The sequence below is a fragment of the Aythya marila genome, assembly GCF_965140915.1.
Source record: "Aythya marila genome assembly, chromosome: 1".
Classification (NCBI taxonomy): domain Eukaryota; kingdom Metazoa; phylum Chordata; class Aves; order Anseriformes; family Anatidae; genus Aythya; species Aythya marila.
This window is the reverse complement of record NC_139042.1, coordinates 128724088-128741516: the sequence shown is the minus strand read 5'-3', so window position 1 is coordinate 128741516 and position 17429 is coordinate 128724088. Positions and strand designations below refer to the sequence as shown.

At 36.5% G+C, this 17429-nt stretch overlaps 1 protein-coding gene across 1 annotated transcript in view; it reads left to right on the top strand.

The window, feature by feature from the left end:
* VWF (von Willebrand factor) overlaps positions 1-17429 on the top strand; it is a 145772-nt gene that overhangs the window by 53527 nt on the left and 74816 nt on the right. The window contains exons 19-22 of the mRNA XM_082774180.1: positions 5102-5205; positions 11977-12115; positions 13746-13880; positions 17233-17379. Of these exons, the coding sequence (XP_082630306.1) occupies positions 5102-5205; positions 11977-12115; positions 13746-13880; positions 17233-17379 (525 nt within the window). The remainder of the gene's footprint in view (positions 1-5101; positions 5206-11976; positions 12116-13745; positions 13881-17232; positions 17380-17429) is intronic.

Here is a 17429-nt window from a genome sequence, read left to right as displayed (position 1 = left end):
AAACTCAAACTTATAAAGTGTCTTGTAGATCTGAACTAGAAAATATAGAAGATAACTCAAAAAGGTGTAATAAGTAAATTTTCACAAGTTTGGGAATAAGTTCCAGTATAAATGGGTCTTTCTCTGCACATAAAAGTCAGGATTACCTGGACCTCTTTTATTTCGTGGTTTGGTTTCAGTTCCAGGATTTGGTAATAGCACACTTTAGAAATATTCATGTAAAATAAATTATGGTAACTTCTCAATAGAAAAAAGAAACCAACTTCCTAGTAATTAATCTCTTTATTATTATATTATTTCATATACCTTTTCATTAGGTTAGAACTATTATTCAAACTATTGTTACAAAAAATTCTTGCCAGGCAAAACAGTCCCTGATATTTTGGAAAGAGAAACTCCAGTCACTTCTGGAGTGGTGTGACATGCCACTGAATTCAATGTGGTAGTTTGTCAGGCTTTTGATGGAAGAGTTGTGCCAATTTAAAAAACAAACAAACAAAACAAAACAAAACAAGATTTTTAAAAAAACACCCAACTAGTAAAATAAGCTCTTTTGTCCGCTAGATGACAGTATGGTTCAATCTTCCAATAAACTCAGTCTGTAATTGCTTCTCACTTGCTTCCTGTCTGGCAGGAAATAAAAATAAAAAAAGTTACTAGCATATAGAGTACTTTACTGTAACCATAGCAATGCAAAGGTAAAATCAAAGAAATCAAAGTTGGTGCTTTCTATTGAAATGTGGTTGTACTTTGCCATGCCTTAGACTCTTGAAGGGTGCTTGTATGGGACATGCCGGTTTGTTTCCTCTTCATCACCAATGGGTACCTAATGGTTTAGTGCATTTTCCTGCCTTTTTTTTTTTTTTTTTTTTTTCTTCTCTCTATTTCTTTTCATTCTGCAGGGAGCCGTTGTGCTCCCTGTTATCTGTTGCCAAAGATGATAGGACTTAGGGTGGTAACGAGCTGACCACCTTTCCCTTGCTATTGTACAGTCCCTCTCTGTACTGTACTTTCCTGTACTGAGGAAAAGCACTGCAAAGTCATGAAGTCTGTGTTTTCCAGACTTGTACCAGTAGACCTGAGAAAAAAAGGGACCAGGAAAAGGTATTACTATTTACTATTTACTATTTTAGTAATTTACTATTACTATTTACCAGTCAGTCTCCCTTGTAGGTATTTTGTAAGCCTGTTTAATTTACAAGCACTCACAAAGGTGAAGTACGTTTATAGGAATGTCTGTGAGCAATACCAGACTAGTGAACGTTTATGGGAATGAATATTTGCATACATTATCACCCTGGAAATACCTGTGCCATTTTACAAAATACTTTTTTTTTTTTTTTTTCCTGCTGTACAATAGTATATGAATATCATGAATGATCTTCAGTAATTCATTAGCCAAAGAATCAGTCTTCTTCCTTCTATAAAACAGGAAACACAATCAAAACTATTTAGTTTACATAAATAATTTTCCAGTATGATTTGCAAATACATGTATACGTAGCTGCTAATACGTAATTGAATGTAATGTTATCCCTACATATATAGAGGTATTTACAGATCTGTTAGTTATCTGTCTTAAAGCAATCTATAGTCTAAAATCTTTATGCAGAAATTGGCTTTAAATTTTGAATTACATATCTGAAAAATAATTTAAAAAATATAATCAAGGATTATTCATGAATGTGATGCTTGAGTTGGCTAGATTTTAAATGAAAAATTTGCTGGGTTAGAAATTGCCAAACAATTATTTCTCCAATTGGAAAATGCAGAAGAAAATTAACTTTTTTCAACTGATTTTTATTCCAGTTGAAAAAAAAAGTTTTCCAGTTCATCCTGACTGGAACTTTTACATTGTTTTGATTTCTTGAAAATAAAAATGTTCAATATGTCATGAAAAGTGATTCTTTTTTTCTGTCTTTGATTGTCTGGAGGGTGAGAATTTCTCCATACTTGTCAGTCTTTTGCAGAGCAGAAAAGATAAATCATAACATATGTGCAGAAGTGTGAGGAAAAATATGCTTTCACAGATTAGTTTACTGCACTCTGGGTTTTTCCCATTGGAAAATATTAATAAATATAGAAATGGAGTGTTAACCACCTTTCTGGGAAAAACGAGGCACAGATCATTTTGAAAGCACGAAATCTAGACACTCCAAAACTGGAAAATGAAAAATTTTCAATTTCCAACAACTAAAGCAAAATTAATGTTTAAAATTGAAATGAAAAAATCTATTGTATTCTGATTGCTGAAATAACAGTATTTCTAACTATGATATGTTAGTTGAAAGAAAAAAAAGAATAAGCAAACTTCGAAGTTTTTTGTTTTGTTTTGTTTTGTTTTTCTTCCAAACTGTTTTTACAGAAACTTACTAGAATGTTATTTTGATTTTCCTACTTGCTGTCTTATATATTTTTTTACTTAGGCTTGTGCTGTATAATGACATTGCTATCTTCAAGGGGAGGTGGTAGCAGCCTTCTTGTATGTGCATCTGCCCAAGGATAATGCTTCATAAAACAAACATGAGAAGCAGACAGGAAACAAGAAAGAAAATTCAAATACCAAACCCCATGTTTTGAGTGGTCTATCCTAACATATTTTTGACTTGTTTTTGTCTGCACAGGGATGGTGACAAGCTCTTTCAGTTAAAATCTATCAGCTATTTGGTTCTAATCTGGCCTCCTACCTTTACGTAACCCTTTACTCCTTCGTACCTTTGGATGACTTTCTGCTGAAGTTATCAGGCTTATTAGGAGGAACAGAGTGAAAATACTCATTGAAATTGTATTGTCTAAAAGAGATTCAGATTCAGCCTCAGTAAGGCAGAGTTTAGGGAAGAAGAATTTTAAAGATTGAGCAACCTGTAATATTATCTTTCTTTTTCAAGATTTCTCAAGGTTTAACAATTAGGAAGACAGTTAGGGCAAGGAAATGGTGGACATTTCTGTTGGGTCTCCAACTGAGTGGGTTTGTTCATCAGCTAGTCAACCATTTGAAATCCCATGGATGCACTGTCAGGCGCATCATTGTCAGGTGGTGTGAACAGTAACTCTACTAATTACAATCCCATGTTTTTTCTTGTGTTTGCTACTTGTGTTCCCTATCACCTCCAGCACTCAGACATGTTTGATCTCCTGTATTAAATGCTATCTATTAATGAATTGAGATAACTACACAGAAAATCCAGCTGTTTGTGAATAACACAACTGGCCTAGTAAGTACTGACTGCATGGTACTGTGCTTAACATGTATGTAATCCAACATGGCACTGAGTTGCCAGATATGGATATTATGTCAACATGACCAGTAGGTTGTGTTTTGTCATTAACAAAATCTTCATTCATTAAGTTTTGCAGCAAACATAAATGGTCAAATTCCACTCTGAGTATTGATGTTTGGCTTTTTAAATCCTACCTACTCACTCTGCACTGTTTAGACAAGGTAGTCTTACCTCTTTGTGAACAAATTAACAGTTTTTGTGCTGTAACTTCAGTGGTGGCCATATGTTTGTGATGGAAAAGTGAAATCATTCTGTTCAGTTTATCAGTTTAGGATAGGCTGTGATGAGCTTCATGTAGATATGTGAGGGAGCAAGTAGGAGAGGTCCTAATCCTCCTTTTACTAACTGCAAGTATAACCCCAGGTTCTGTTTCCAGAGGCTAGCGCTCAAGTCTATTGTGAACAGTGCTGCTGAACACTGTGGAAAAATTCAGAAATGTAGCCATGAGTGAAGTCATACATTACATTTTCCTGAATGCCACCGGGAAGGCAGGATTAAATGCCCTATGAAACAAATGGTCTTCTCTGGCCTTTTTTCTGCCTGTCCTTTGTGGAGATAAAGTCCATGGTAGAGCTCCAGCTCTACATCTAAAAAATCATGTATTTGTTTCCATCTTCATTCTACTGACATGAGTTAATTTGGCATAATATAGCTCCCCATAAACGACAGAACTGCATATGAATGAAGGGTCTCTGGGTTGTGAAATCCTTTTGTTAGTAGTTCCCTTTGGCGCTTCTAGCCCCCAATAGGAAAAGACAGAGCAATTCTACTTTATTAACCTGGCATTCTGACTACATTGATCTCATTGGCCTGTATTTAATGGTAAAAAAGGAACAATTTTAGTGATTTTACAGAAAGAATTTAAAACGGGAAGGTGATATTTTGTGACTTTTGAATGAGGAGGGGAAGTGCTCTCCATTTCACTGTTCCATGAAGCAAGAGCCAAACCTATCACTGGCTTTGCAGAACCATGCTCAAGTGAAAAACAGTATAGCCAGCCTTAATTTTGTTATGTTCTCTAAAACTGAGTAGCTTCAAAATAGAAAGGGAGTTGAGAGAGAGAGAGAGAGGTATAAAACTATTATGTTTTGTTTGTTGTAAGTGGGACAAATTGTTTTTATACAAAAAGAAAATAAGCTTAGTAGGGCAAAACTGAAAAAAGAGTTTTATAGCTCTTTCTCAGCGACAGAGCCTATGAAGGTGAAATAATGTCTATAATGGGCTGCTACTTATGTGGTCTTTCTGGTCTTTTGGATAGGAAGTAGGCAAATTGACAGAGCTTTTTTTTTCTTTTTTCTTTTTTCTTTTTTTTCTTTTTTTCTTTTTTTCAGAATGTCTGTGGTAACAGAATTTTTACTTGAATTTAGAACTTTTTGGCACCACTGCTTGTCATCTTCTCCTCTCTGTTTCTCTCTCAGCTGAGCCATGCATCTGACTGCTTTTCTGGTAGGCCACCCTTCAGTTTGTTTTGTGTGAGAAACATGTGGTATTTACTTGGTCTCTGTATTCAGGTTAGCCTATTTTACCTTCACTAAATCATGGTTTTGGTCAAATTGGTCTTTTTCATCATGATCATAATCTATTTCCTCAGCTGGTGTTAGGCTCTTGAAACAAGCCTGTGATTTATGTATCCATAGCTCTACTTTTGTTAATGGCAAAAAAAAATATTAGCAATACCGTATATTTCTTAACTCAGATAGTCTTGAACCATTTTGTTGATGTTGATCCTTTCCTTTATCCATCTTTTCTTGTGTTTATTCTCATGAGTTCTGGCATATACCATGAGGACTGCATGATGATGAACTGTGTGTTTTGCTTAGGTGCGGCATGAAAACAAGTGTGTTGCTCCTGAGAGGTGCCCATGTTTTCACAACGGAAGAGAATATGCCAAGGGAGAAACAGTGACTAACGACTGCAATACCTGGTGAGCCACTGGAACTGCATTTTTCTATGGAACAGTTAACATATTTCTAAAACATATATAAAATAGTTTGCTTAATGGATCTTTTTTATATTAAGTCAGGCTTTTTAGTGCAATAACAAACCTATTACACAGACCAACATCTTCCCTTTGCATGTGGCATAAAGACCAGTGAAATGTCTGGCAACCTGTACTTGGTGCTTCACAAATAGGTAGCCCATGTAGAATCATAGAATCATTCAGGTTGGAAAAGACCTCTAAGATCATCTAGTTCAACCTCTAAATTAGTACTGAAGTTCACCACTAAACCATGTTACTAAGTTCTACATCTACACATTTCTTGAAGATTTCCAGGGATGGTGACTCAACTACTTCCCTGGGTAGCCTGTTCCAATGTGTCACAACCCTTTCAGTAAAGAAATTTCTCCTAATATCCAACTTAAACCTCCCCTGGTGTATTTATGAGGCCATTTACCCTTGTCTTATCACTTGGTGCTTGGGAGAAGAGGCTGATCCCACCTTGCTATAGCCTCCTTTAAAGTAATTCGAAAGAGTGATAAGGTCTCTCCTGAGCCTTCTTTTCTCTAGACTGAAGAACCCCATCTCCCTCAGCTGCTCATAATAACAATTGTTTTCTAGAGCCTTTACCACCTTTGTTGCCCTTCTCTGGACATGCTCCAGCACCTCAATGTCCTTCTTGTAGTGAGGGGCCCAAAACTGAACATGGTATTTGAGGTGCAGCCTCACCAGAGCCAAGCACAGATGGACAATCACTTCCCTAGTCCTGCAGGCCGAACTATTTCTGATACAAGCCAGGATGCTGTTGGCCTTCTTGACCACTTGATCTGGCTCATATTCAGCCAGCTATTGATCAATACTCCCAGGTCCCTTTCCAATGAGCAACCTTCCAGGCATTCTTCCCTCAACCCATAGCACTGCATGGGATTGTTGTGTCCTAAGTGCAGGTCCCAGCACTTGGCCTTGTTGAACTTCATACAGTTGGCCTCGGTCCATCAGTCCAGCCTATCGAGATCCTTTTGTAGAGCCTTCCTGCACTCGGTCAGATCAACATTCCCATCTAACTCAGTGTCATGTGCAAACTCACTGAGGGTGCATTCAATCCCCTTGTCCAGACCGTTGATAAAGATACTGATGAGAACTGGCCCCAACACTAAGCCCTGAGGGACACCACTATCGACTGACCTCCAACTCAATTTAACTCTTTGCGTCTGGCCTTCTGGACAGTTTTTAACCCAAAATAGTGTACAGAATCACAGAATGGCTAAGGTTGTGTTTCATTTTGTGCCTGTTGTCTCTTGTCCTGTCACTGTGAACAACTGAAAAGAGACTGGCTCCATCATCTTGACACCCTTCCCTCAGATATTTGTACACATTGATGAGGTCTCCCCTCAGTCTTCACTTTTTAGGCTAAACAGGCTCAGTTCTCTCAGCCTGTCTTCGTACGACAGGTGTACACCCATCCAAGCCTTGAGATGCCAGCTTCTGCAGGAGAATGCCATGGAAAATGGTGTCAAAAGCCTTAACAAAGTCTGGATAGAGCACATCCACAGCCTTTCCTTTGTCCACTGAGTACATCACCTTGTCATAGAAGGAAATCAAGTTTGTCAGAGAGGACTTGTCTTTGATAAACCCATGCTGACTGGGCCTGATCAACTGATTGTCCTATAAGTGCTGCATGATGACACACAAGACAATCTGCTCTATGAGCTTCCCTGGAACTGAGGTCAGACTGACAGGCCTGTAGTTTCCCAAATCCTCCTTCTGGCCCTTCTTGTAGATAGGTGTCACATTTGCTAGCTGAGAGTTGACTTGGACCTTCCTGATAGCCAGGACTGCTGATAAATTTTGGAAAGTAGCTTTGTGAGCACATCCACCAGCTCACTCAGTACCCTCATGTCTGTGTAGGTCCTCTGTAGGCACTGGGAGTTGCTCCTTGGTCTTGCAACGCAAGAAAAAATGCAGGAGCAGTGGGAGGAAGGGAGCCTGCATATTGTTGCTAACCTCTGCTTTCCTGCTTCCCATGGAAACCTACAAATCAATCCTTTTCAGGCAGGAGCATGCATCAGCAGAAGGGCTGTGATATGCCAACTGTATGACAGGAACCCTTCAGGCAAATGCTAAAGAGGAGCCTCAGGAAAGGTATAGGTTATTTGCCTGCTGGATATCTCTTGACTTTTGCCTGCACAGCACACTCACTGTTTTGGAGAGGCGTTTTGCTCTCCATGCTCTGTACCATTGGTACAGAAACTGTGTTCTTTTTGAACTTCTTTGTGTGACTAATTGGAATTGGATCAGAGAATCAGCACCTTGAAATTAGTGAGACTGCTCATAACTAGTTAGATTTGGATATGAGGTTTTATGGTTTTGTAAGGAAATAGTTCCCTTCCAATATATTACTTTATGAATCATGTATTACGATTAAAGCTGGGGAAAAGTATTTTTCAAGGGAGAAAGATGGAGGGGAAACTGATTTTTTTTTTTTTTATAGATACCTATGCTGTAATGTGCTTATACTACAAGTGGGTAAAAGTGACTCAGTTAAAAAAATAGACACAATGATAATTTCATTCATATAGTGAGGTGTAAAGCTCCTTCATATTGTTGTGAAATTTGCAAGATTCACTATGTTCTTCACAATAACCATGCACAGTCTTTTACTTTTAATCATTCTTAAAATCTTCAGTCTTGAAATTGTTATAGCCATATTGCTTTGTTCTTGTAACTGGTCTTTTTTTTTTTTTGACAATGACATTGTAAAGGACATTTCCTCTTAAACACAGAATTTTCTTCAATATCAACATCAAGAAAATGTTGGAAAAAATGCTTTTGCTCATTGGTAAGAAAGCCTTCATCTTATTTTAGACATTTTTCTTTAGTATGAAAATAAGGTTGGAAAACAAGTTCCTTTCAAAAAGTAGCAATAGGGCTGTTTAAACTAAGAAACTGAACAGCTTCATGATAGTTCTCAGCAAATACCAAGTCAAATGTCATTTAGAAAGTGATATAGGAAATTACTATTGCTTTGAGAATTAATAAGAATTGAGAGTCTGCATTTTGGAGCTCAGATCTTCCTTTTCTTTTGTTTTTGCTTTTTGTACTGCTGTTGCAGGAGTTCTCATTCTCACTTGTTCTTAGCCAGATGTGAACACCTGCAAACGCAATATATGAGTCAGAGGTGTCAGATTTGGCATTTACATTTGACTTGACATATGGGAGACCCTAATTCATGAACAACGGAATGCCTCCAAGTCTAAGCTAGTGGCAAAACTTTTGTTATGCTATGTATTGGGAATTTGTTGTAGAGCTCAGTGAATATTTTGGAATAACATTTATGAAGCCAGACACAGAATAAATTTGCTAATCTGAATTTTGCTAAACCATATACTTGATAATCTGTCTTTGCACATACACACAAAATCTTGGTCTTACTCTACATATTTTATTTAATAGAGGATGGTGTAATAGGTTTCATGTTAGTGAAACTTCATTCTTTGAAGTATCACACAATTTATTATGCTTTGAAGTATTATCAAGATTAAGCAATGATTACTCTCAGGTTAAGGCATTACTCTGGGACAACAGAGAATTCAGTGCAGTACCTGTTTTTGCTTTGGTTAGCAATTTGATCTTGGGAAAATACTTTGGGTATTTTATCCCTCAGTTTTTACATCTGTAAAGTAGGGATAAAATTCCCCTTTCCCTGCCCTTACAGAGTTTGATTAGAAAATCCCTAGGGCACTAAAGTTTTCCATCTGCATTCGTATACATTTTGTAGATGAATGCTTCTCCCACCTCATGCAAGCTATTACTTATTAGATTATTAAATTATTATTATTAGATTAGATTATTAGATTGTGTTAGATGCTATTCTAAACCCCCAAATTAAGAACAAATGAGTGAACAGAATTTCCGTTGAATTTCATTGACCTTTCTTTTTATTTTGTTTGCTCAGTTTCTTGCTAGCTAACATATCAATTTATTTCACAGTTCAAAAGCATGGGGATGCCAAGTGAAAGATCCACTTTCATACTAGCAGCTTGTGTAGTAAAGCCTGTGAGTCTCCAGGATACATAGGCTTTGGTGGATACTCTGAAGTCTCTTATCTTTGTTTCTGAATTTGCCTTATTTTAACATGAGGATAATGGTATTTACCTCCTTGAGCCTTATTTGTAAGAGTACTTTGTATGATTTAGATTGTAATGTATCACAGTAACAAAAGGATGAAAGATTCTTGGCAACTCTTAGAAATTTAATAATGTTTGATGTTGAAAATGTCCAGTTTGGTATCCTCATGAAGAATAAGAGGTCTGATATTTTTTATTCAGCCTGTTATGCTGTTATAACTGCATTGAAATCAGTTCAATCAAAAAAAAAAAAAAAAAAAAAAAAAAAAAAAAAAAAAGATGGAGGTAGTGGGGAAGAGAGAGATACCAAAAAAAAGAATGCAGTCTGTTTCATCATGGTATCACTGCATTTGCACGATAATGATAGTGCAGTTCAACTGCTACATCAACATGGCTATTATAATATCAAGAACTTAACCCTATGCCTGATTTAGCTTCAGAATTACCCTCTCTATGAAAAGACAAAACAGTATCTTATTTTGCATGTCAGGCTATACCATCCTTTTCTTACATAATCTGTGCTTGTGAGGAAGTCTAGCAGGCATCCTGTGTAGCATTACTTGTAAGCTATGCAGGCAGGGAACAGCTAGTGCACCTCATTTCAAGATCAGGCATGCTCTTGTCACAGCTTCTGTCAAGTAAACTGATATTTAGCTTGGAGTCAAATTTGTATGTATGTAGCCAAATGTGAATTCCCCTATACAGCGGATATTCTGTTTTGACCACCACAGGAGACTTCAGGGGACACTATCACACTGTATGACATTCCTCAGAGGGTGTATGTACATGTGTACCTATGTGCAGAAGAAGAAATGTTTCTATTCATATGTATGTTCTTGTCAGACTATGAGGTAATGTCTTCAGTTGCTAGGTCAGATAAACTATGTTGAAGAATTAACTTCAAGAACAAACACCTATTAAGAGAAGGGTGATATTATACTTAAGTATATAATCTGAACAAAAGCCACTGGACAGACTGAGTTTTACAGTTCTGGTCACTAGAGAAAACAAGTCCTTTGGCATCAGCTGAATATTAAATTTGCTACTATTTTGGCTTTCAATGAGGAAAAATGGACAGTACTGCAGATAAAAACAGTGTTGCTGATATTATACTTTATATTTAAACTGTAATGGCCCTTGGAAGGCAAATTGTTTTTCTAAAAGGATGCTCTGAGCAGAACAGGACATCCAAAATAAAGTACTAGTAGTATGATGAAATAATCCAGAAGGCTCTGTTCAGACCTCTCTTTGTAATACAGATGTTCAAAAAGCACATATTCCTGTGTGTAGCTTGTAAGAAAAGGAGAAACACATTCTTTAGGCATTGAACATGTAAATTCACTATTTGGATTTTTGCACCCAGTGTTACTGCATGTTAATTTATGCTGATGAGTGAGGTTGTCATCTGGTGCATGGTGGTGTAATGAAAACTACCTGGGTAGCCCAGAGACGATCTGCTGTAGACACAACTGAGGACGGACAGCAGCAAAGAAAAATGCATAGGTTTCTCAGAGTTGCAGCTAATGGCCAGATTTAAGACATGCAGGGGAACAATGCTTCCATTTGGTCTACAGTAGGTTACTCCCTGACCTGTGCACAGGAAAAAGAAGAGAACAAGCTACAGGTCAAATCTCACTCTGGGGAATTACATGATTTACCTGTAGAAGACGAGTCAAATGCTGATACAACTTCCCCCGCTCAAACCAAAACCAACAAACCCAAAAATGACCAGCAAGAAATATTTACATCAAAATTTTTACTCTTTTATTTCCAGCTTAGCATATTGAGAATGTTATTTATTTATTTATTTATTTATCAAAGAATGTGTTGCTTTTATGTACTAGGCAAATGATTTCTTAGTGTCTATTTAGTTAAGATGATGCCTGGATTTATCTTAAGTAAACAAACAAACAAACAAACAAACAAATAAAACAAAACAACAACAACAAAACAGTAACTCTGCACTTGGAATAGTCACCACACACACAAAAAATCTGTTATATAAAAACAATTCCTGTATGTTGCAATTGCTCTTATCTTTTCTTATTATTTGTTAATAATATGCAGTTACCTATACATTTCAGTGCACCTTTTGTCCAAAGCTCCATTTCTTGCAGGGGAGCCTGGTCTTTCACAGATGAGTTAGGTTTTGACATTATTACTTCCTTTGCAAGAAAGCAAAGGATGACAAAGTCATTCCATTCATAAAGATATGTATGTGTGCTTCTTTTTGTGGACGAATCATGAACACCTAACCTTATTTCAGATTTAAAGAAAGCTGATAACAAAGAAAATCAAACTGAAATATCAGCCTTTAGCATTTATAATTAAACAACTTTCAGCTAAGAATCTGCATCCTTAATATGTCTGTGCCTACTACTTACTGCAGAGTATGAATACATAATCAGTGAAAGACAAGTATAAGTAAAAGCTTTGTCAAGCAGATGGTGAAAGTTACAAGATAATAACTGTCATTGTTTGTTGTGTGTCCTTTGAAGAATCATCAGATCATGAGCTCATGGAGGCAAAAACTTTTGCTGTTTCTCTTTGCTTGAAGCACCTTACATTCTCTTACTTTTTATATACATTGGAAATAATGGTAATTGTCACTGATTTTTCTCTGTTGCAGTGTGTGTCGTGGTCGAAAGTGGGAATGCACCAAAAATTCTTGTGATGGCACCTGCAGTGTTATTGGTACAGCTCATTATTTGACATTTGATGGATTGAAGTACAGGTTTCCAGGAGACTGTCAGTATGTATTAGTTCAGGTAAGAGTATGTCAAATGCCTGAACTGTCTGATAGTGTATAAATTTTATTACACCAGGAGAGAAGTCCAGCATCTGGAAAAGTCACAGTAAAATGATCACTAAGTCATGTTCATTGCAGAGGTGAGCAGAGCTTTTTAATGGCTTGACAGATATCCCAAGAAATTAGAAGACTTCGTTGTGTTATAGAGAAGTGAATTAGGTTGTGGTATGTCTAGCTGGCTGTCATAAAACATGTGACAGCAGCATGGCATAGAGAAACCTTAAATCTCAGCTCTAGCAATGGAGTTTAGATGCCTGTACGTTATTCTTTCCTTGCTTCCCAGCTGCCTATTCATCCTCTAGTGAGGATGGCTTATTGTGTCAGACTTCTCCTTCAGACTAAGTGAAAAAAGAAGTGTTCAGTGAACCTGCTTTAAATACTTCCGGAGCAGAGATTCTACTCATTCAGGTTGACAACATCACTGTCTTGTTCTATGCACCAAACTGTTTGCAGTACACTGACAATATCTATTTTGTTCATAGCAAAGAGGAGAGGTGAATAAAAACACAGTACAATAACATCAGCCTGTGATTTGTGGGAGCAGCTAGAAATTTAGGGAGTTAAATGAGAATAAGGCTCAACTACAAATGCAAATTGTTGTGTATTTATAAGTGTGTGTGCAAAACAAGAAATTCTCTTAACATTTGGTCTAAAAGATGGATCCACTGCTAATTGATAACAATAGCTTTCTGCAATTAAAAAGCATTATTTTGCTTAGGTGAGCTACTATTTTCCCCAAAGACCCTTTTCATTCCTCCTTGCAGTTCTCCTTGGACCGGAAGGTATGATCAACCTGTCTGGATCTTTGAAATATGTTCTACCTAGCTCTGATGCTAGGAGACCTCTGCATGAAAGCCTTAGGGACAATAATAGCATGCAGTGCTGCAGTACTACTTAAAATGAAAATGTGATCCTCAAATGACAGACAGAATTATACATAGGGTCTTTTTCTTAAAAGGTGTATACTTAAAAAAAAAAATCTGATAGTCACAAGTCATAACATAAATGTAATACTAGTTTTCCATGGATCTCAGAAATGTTTTACTTAAAAGAGAATCAGTACAGTAAACTACGAAATTTCTCCCCAAGAAAGAGATTGATGTTGCTGTAGTTATTATTTGTGTAAACGTGGGAAAAAAAACAGGTGTCATACGTTTTGCTCAAGACTGTGCAGTGAGTTTCTTACTAACACTTCTTTCTAAACTAACCTTATAGGGTTATATCTTTATTTTATCATTGGAGCTCAAGTCTCATTTTCACTGTTGTACCAGTTTGTGTATTAAGATGTACACAGTGACTAATCTTTGAAACATCACACACTGTAATAGTGTGGATTGTCCCTGCTAAAGAATACCCTACAAAATACGCAGACAAGTATATGTGTATGTCACTGGCAGAGTGTACCTTATTCTTGAAGAGGTGGACCAATGCTAAGAACTAAATAAATCAATATGGGAATAACAGACATGCAAACATATATCTTATTGGCTATGTAGCGTATTATTTGAGGACTCGTTTTTCTCCATAGATCTGTATGGGTTTCTCAAATATCCATATTAATGACTCATTCATTTATTTTTGTCTGATAGGATTTCTGCAAGGATGACTCTGGGACATTCCGGATACTAATTTCAAATGAAGGATGTGGCTTCACTGGAGAAAAGTGCTCGAAAAGGGTTATAATTCTGTATAAAAGTGGAGAAATAGAGTTGTTTAGTGGAAATGTATGTATACTTCAGTTCTCTTTCTTTCCCTTTTTGACGAGACTATTAAAATTTCAGGATGCTTGGTAACATGAGGGATGAATAATCTCATGTTCAGTGGTTCTTGAAAACCAAATCATAAATTGAACAGATTAGTAAGATAATAATAATTACAATTATAAAGGATTATTGTAATTAGCCATTTTATTGTATTTATTATATTGTATTGTATTTATTATATTGTAATTAGCCATATTAGAGATATAATGCCATTTTGGTATTTCTGCTTGATGTCAATAAGTTTATCTTGGATAAAAATGCCATTTAATACAAGCTCATTTGAGGAATGCCCTTTCTAAATGTGAGAGGTCTAAGAATATTTCAATCAAGATTAAACATAAGAAAGAGCTAAGTGACTGTCCTATGACTAGTAAAACTTCAGCCCTAAATTAGCAGTCTGAAGGACAAAGCACACAGGAAAAGTGCCTGTAAATTGATACTGCAGAACCAAGTATCAACTATCCTTTTCCTTCTTAAATTGTTAGATAGGAAATCCAGATTACTGGATTCCTTTTTTCCCCCCTTTCCTACCAACAAACAATGAAGAATTGACAAAGAATCACTTCTACCTCCCATGACAGGAAAGTTTCTTTCCTGTCATGTAGTGACATGGGAAAGAGTTCATCTCTTTTCCTTGGCTCTGTAACAATTAAGACTGTCTGTGTGCTCAAACATTACATACAGTGAATTACAGGGTTTCAATTGCTCAGTTTTCAGAAGCACTAGGCTCTAAACTGGCATCTGGACTAGAGATCTGCAAAAAATGTTCCCAGTGAAATGTGAAACTGTTCTACATTTGCCTTGTTTGGGTTAACAATCAAAGCTGAACCAGATTTTGCATAGTCTGCAATTTGCCTGCAAAGTGCTGCTTGCCACTGATACTTGACAGGAACTTGTAAAGCATGACCATTATTAATAGTGTCTGTACAGTGTACCTTAACAGCAGATGATCCATGTAGGCTTTTGATTGCTGGAGGAATGAACGCAGGACGTTTTGGTTGTACAAGCAACTCTTTGTTTCTACTGATTTAAGTCTCCTACCTGAATGAGGGTGAATACTAGTGCAGGGATCGGCCCACAAAACCAGGTGTAGTATGAGAGCTCCTTTAGGAGACATTTTTCAGAAGAGGTATGATTCTACTTGGACACCTAAATAAGGGGCAGAAAAGACAGGAGATGGAAATTAGGCAGCTGGTAAGTCCTAGTGAGAGCATCAGAGGGTGTTTGTTTTCTGAGAATGTCCTTGCAGGAGCCAGGTCTGTATCACAAGACCACAAGACAGTCTACTGAACTTTCAGTTGTCTTTCTATTGAGTGCAGGATTCTGTGTAATAGGGAAGGTTGTCTTAGAAACAGCAGCAACCAGAGAAGGGATTAAGAAAAACTTTCTGAAGACTGGCAAATGCTTATACAGGGATGACTATCTATATTCTTTTTCTATGCCAGTCCTTAGAAGCAAGCAAGAGAATTGAGTCTTTTTATTTTATTTTATTTTATTTTATTTTATTTTATTTTATTTTATTTTATTTTATTTTATTTTATTTTATTTTATTTTATTTTATTTTACTTACTTGTGGAGGGGGGCAAAATATTTCCAAATGACATTGCTTTAAGTTGTTAATGTTTTGAGAGCAGTTTCTAGTTTTAAGCTAAATAGGGCTTAACTGAAGTATCTATATATTACAGTCATGCCTCATTAAAAATAAATAAATAATAATTTTTGCTCTTCTGAAACAAATATATTTGCTACTTTGCAAGGTCGAAAGTTTACAAGTTCATAGTTGGTCAAACAGCCTCCTTAAACATAGAAATTCTGTAATTTAGGTTAACCTGCCAGCTCAGCTTTGTCCTCCTTTGTTGTTGCTTTTTTTGCTGCTGGTTTTTTTTTTTTTTTTCTTTTTTTTTCCTGTGTTTGAAAAGATAGAGAATACTACAGAAACTTAGACGACACATGACCAAATGTGTCTAGATAGTATATCCATAGAATAAGTATGTACAGCCATAGAGGAAGGTGAAAATGCTTCCAGTTCCTAGAATAGTCTATCTTTTAGCATATTTTTCCCTACAGACATTGAAAGCCCTTTTTGGGAGATCCTTGAAGAATGTAAGCTGTTTTCTCTGGGGATAAAGGCTTTTGATCACACTGCAGAGCTGAAGAGAATTGAATTACATTGCAGCATTTTTATTGAATTAAGCAAGAATGAGTAGTGGGATAAGGAGGTATTTTTCCCTCAAACTAGGGAGCAGATGAATAGTTTCTCCCATCCCTTTATCACTGTTTATACTGACTAAAGGTTTTGTCTACCTCTTCCACAAGCCAACAGTTAGCAGTTAATGCATTAGTAGTGTTTAAAGTAACAGCCATTCCAGAACTTTCTCCTGAAACGTGGTTAATAATCCTATTAAGGTTCCCATTGAAAGGGGATTACAATGTGAAAGAAAATATTTTAAATGAATTTCTCAAGTTCTCAGTAGCTGGAGGCTGTGAATTGGCAGTCAGATGGAAAGAGAGAGGAGAGGCACACAGGGGAAGTGAAAGTGATGGAAAAATACAAAAGAAAATAAATGACCAAAATGATCCTCTTAGGATTTTTCCTATTGCTGTAGGTGGTTGGGAAAAAAAAAAAAAATCACAAAAAAACTTCCTGACTTCAGATTCAGGCTTTGGCCCTTCAGAGACCACCCATGCACATGTTTCTCTCAGTTTACATTACACTTTTACCAAGCAAGCCTTTTTGCCACTATCTGCCTCAGGGACACAGAATTGTTAGTTTCCTTTTAATAAATAAATGAAAAAATATATAATTATTCAGCGAGCTATTACTGTGTATTTACTGGTACACCCAGTACTCTTATCAACCCTGCTTCAGTTTATCAGTCTTGTTTTTTGTGTGTCAGTGTTTATGGTGAATGTATGTTTTATTTCAGGAGTCATAAGACATTACCTCATTCAATGTTGTAGAAATGTGATGAGGTTGAAATACTGTACTTTTTGTACTTTTTTTTTTTTTTTTTTTTGTGTACTGAAATACTGTACTATTTGCTATTCAGCAGTGCTGCTTTTAAGACAATAGTTTATCCACTGCAGCTTTTCAGAGTAGAGACAGGTCTGTAATCAGTCCTGTACCTATACTTTGTTTGCAGTTTTTCAAGCACTCAGGATCATCTGTTTGATGTCTAGGATCTGTCTGTTCTCTGGTGAACAGCATGTCTGAAAATAGCCACTAATCTATGAGTGCATGTCCCACTGGGAAAGTGGCGCACATGTAAAAGGAATTAGAGAGACTTGATAACAGAGTGTTTTTCTTGTTCAGGTGAACATCAAGGTACCTCCTAAGGACAGTAATGATTTAGAAGTCATGAAATCTGGCCGTTATTATGTCATTTTACTGGGCAACAGCATCAGTGTGACCTGGGATCTTGCCATGGGAGTCTCAGTTATCTTAAAAGCCAATTTCAAAGTAAGTGTTTTTCGCTTTAATTCTTACTCTCACTAAAGAATGCACTTTAG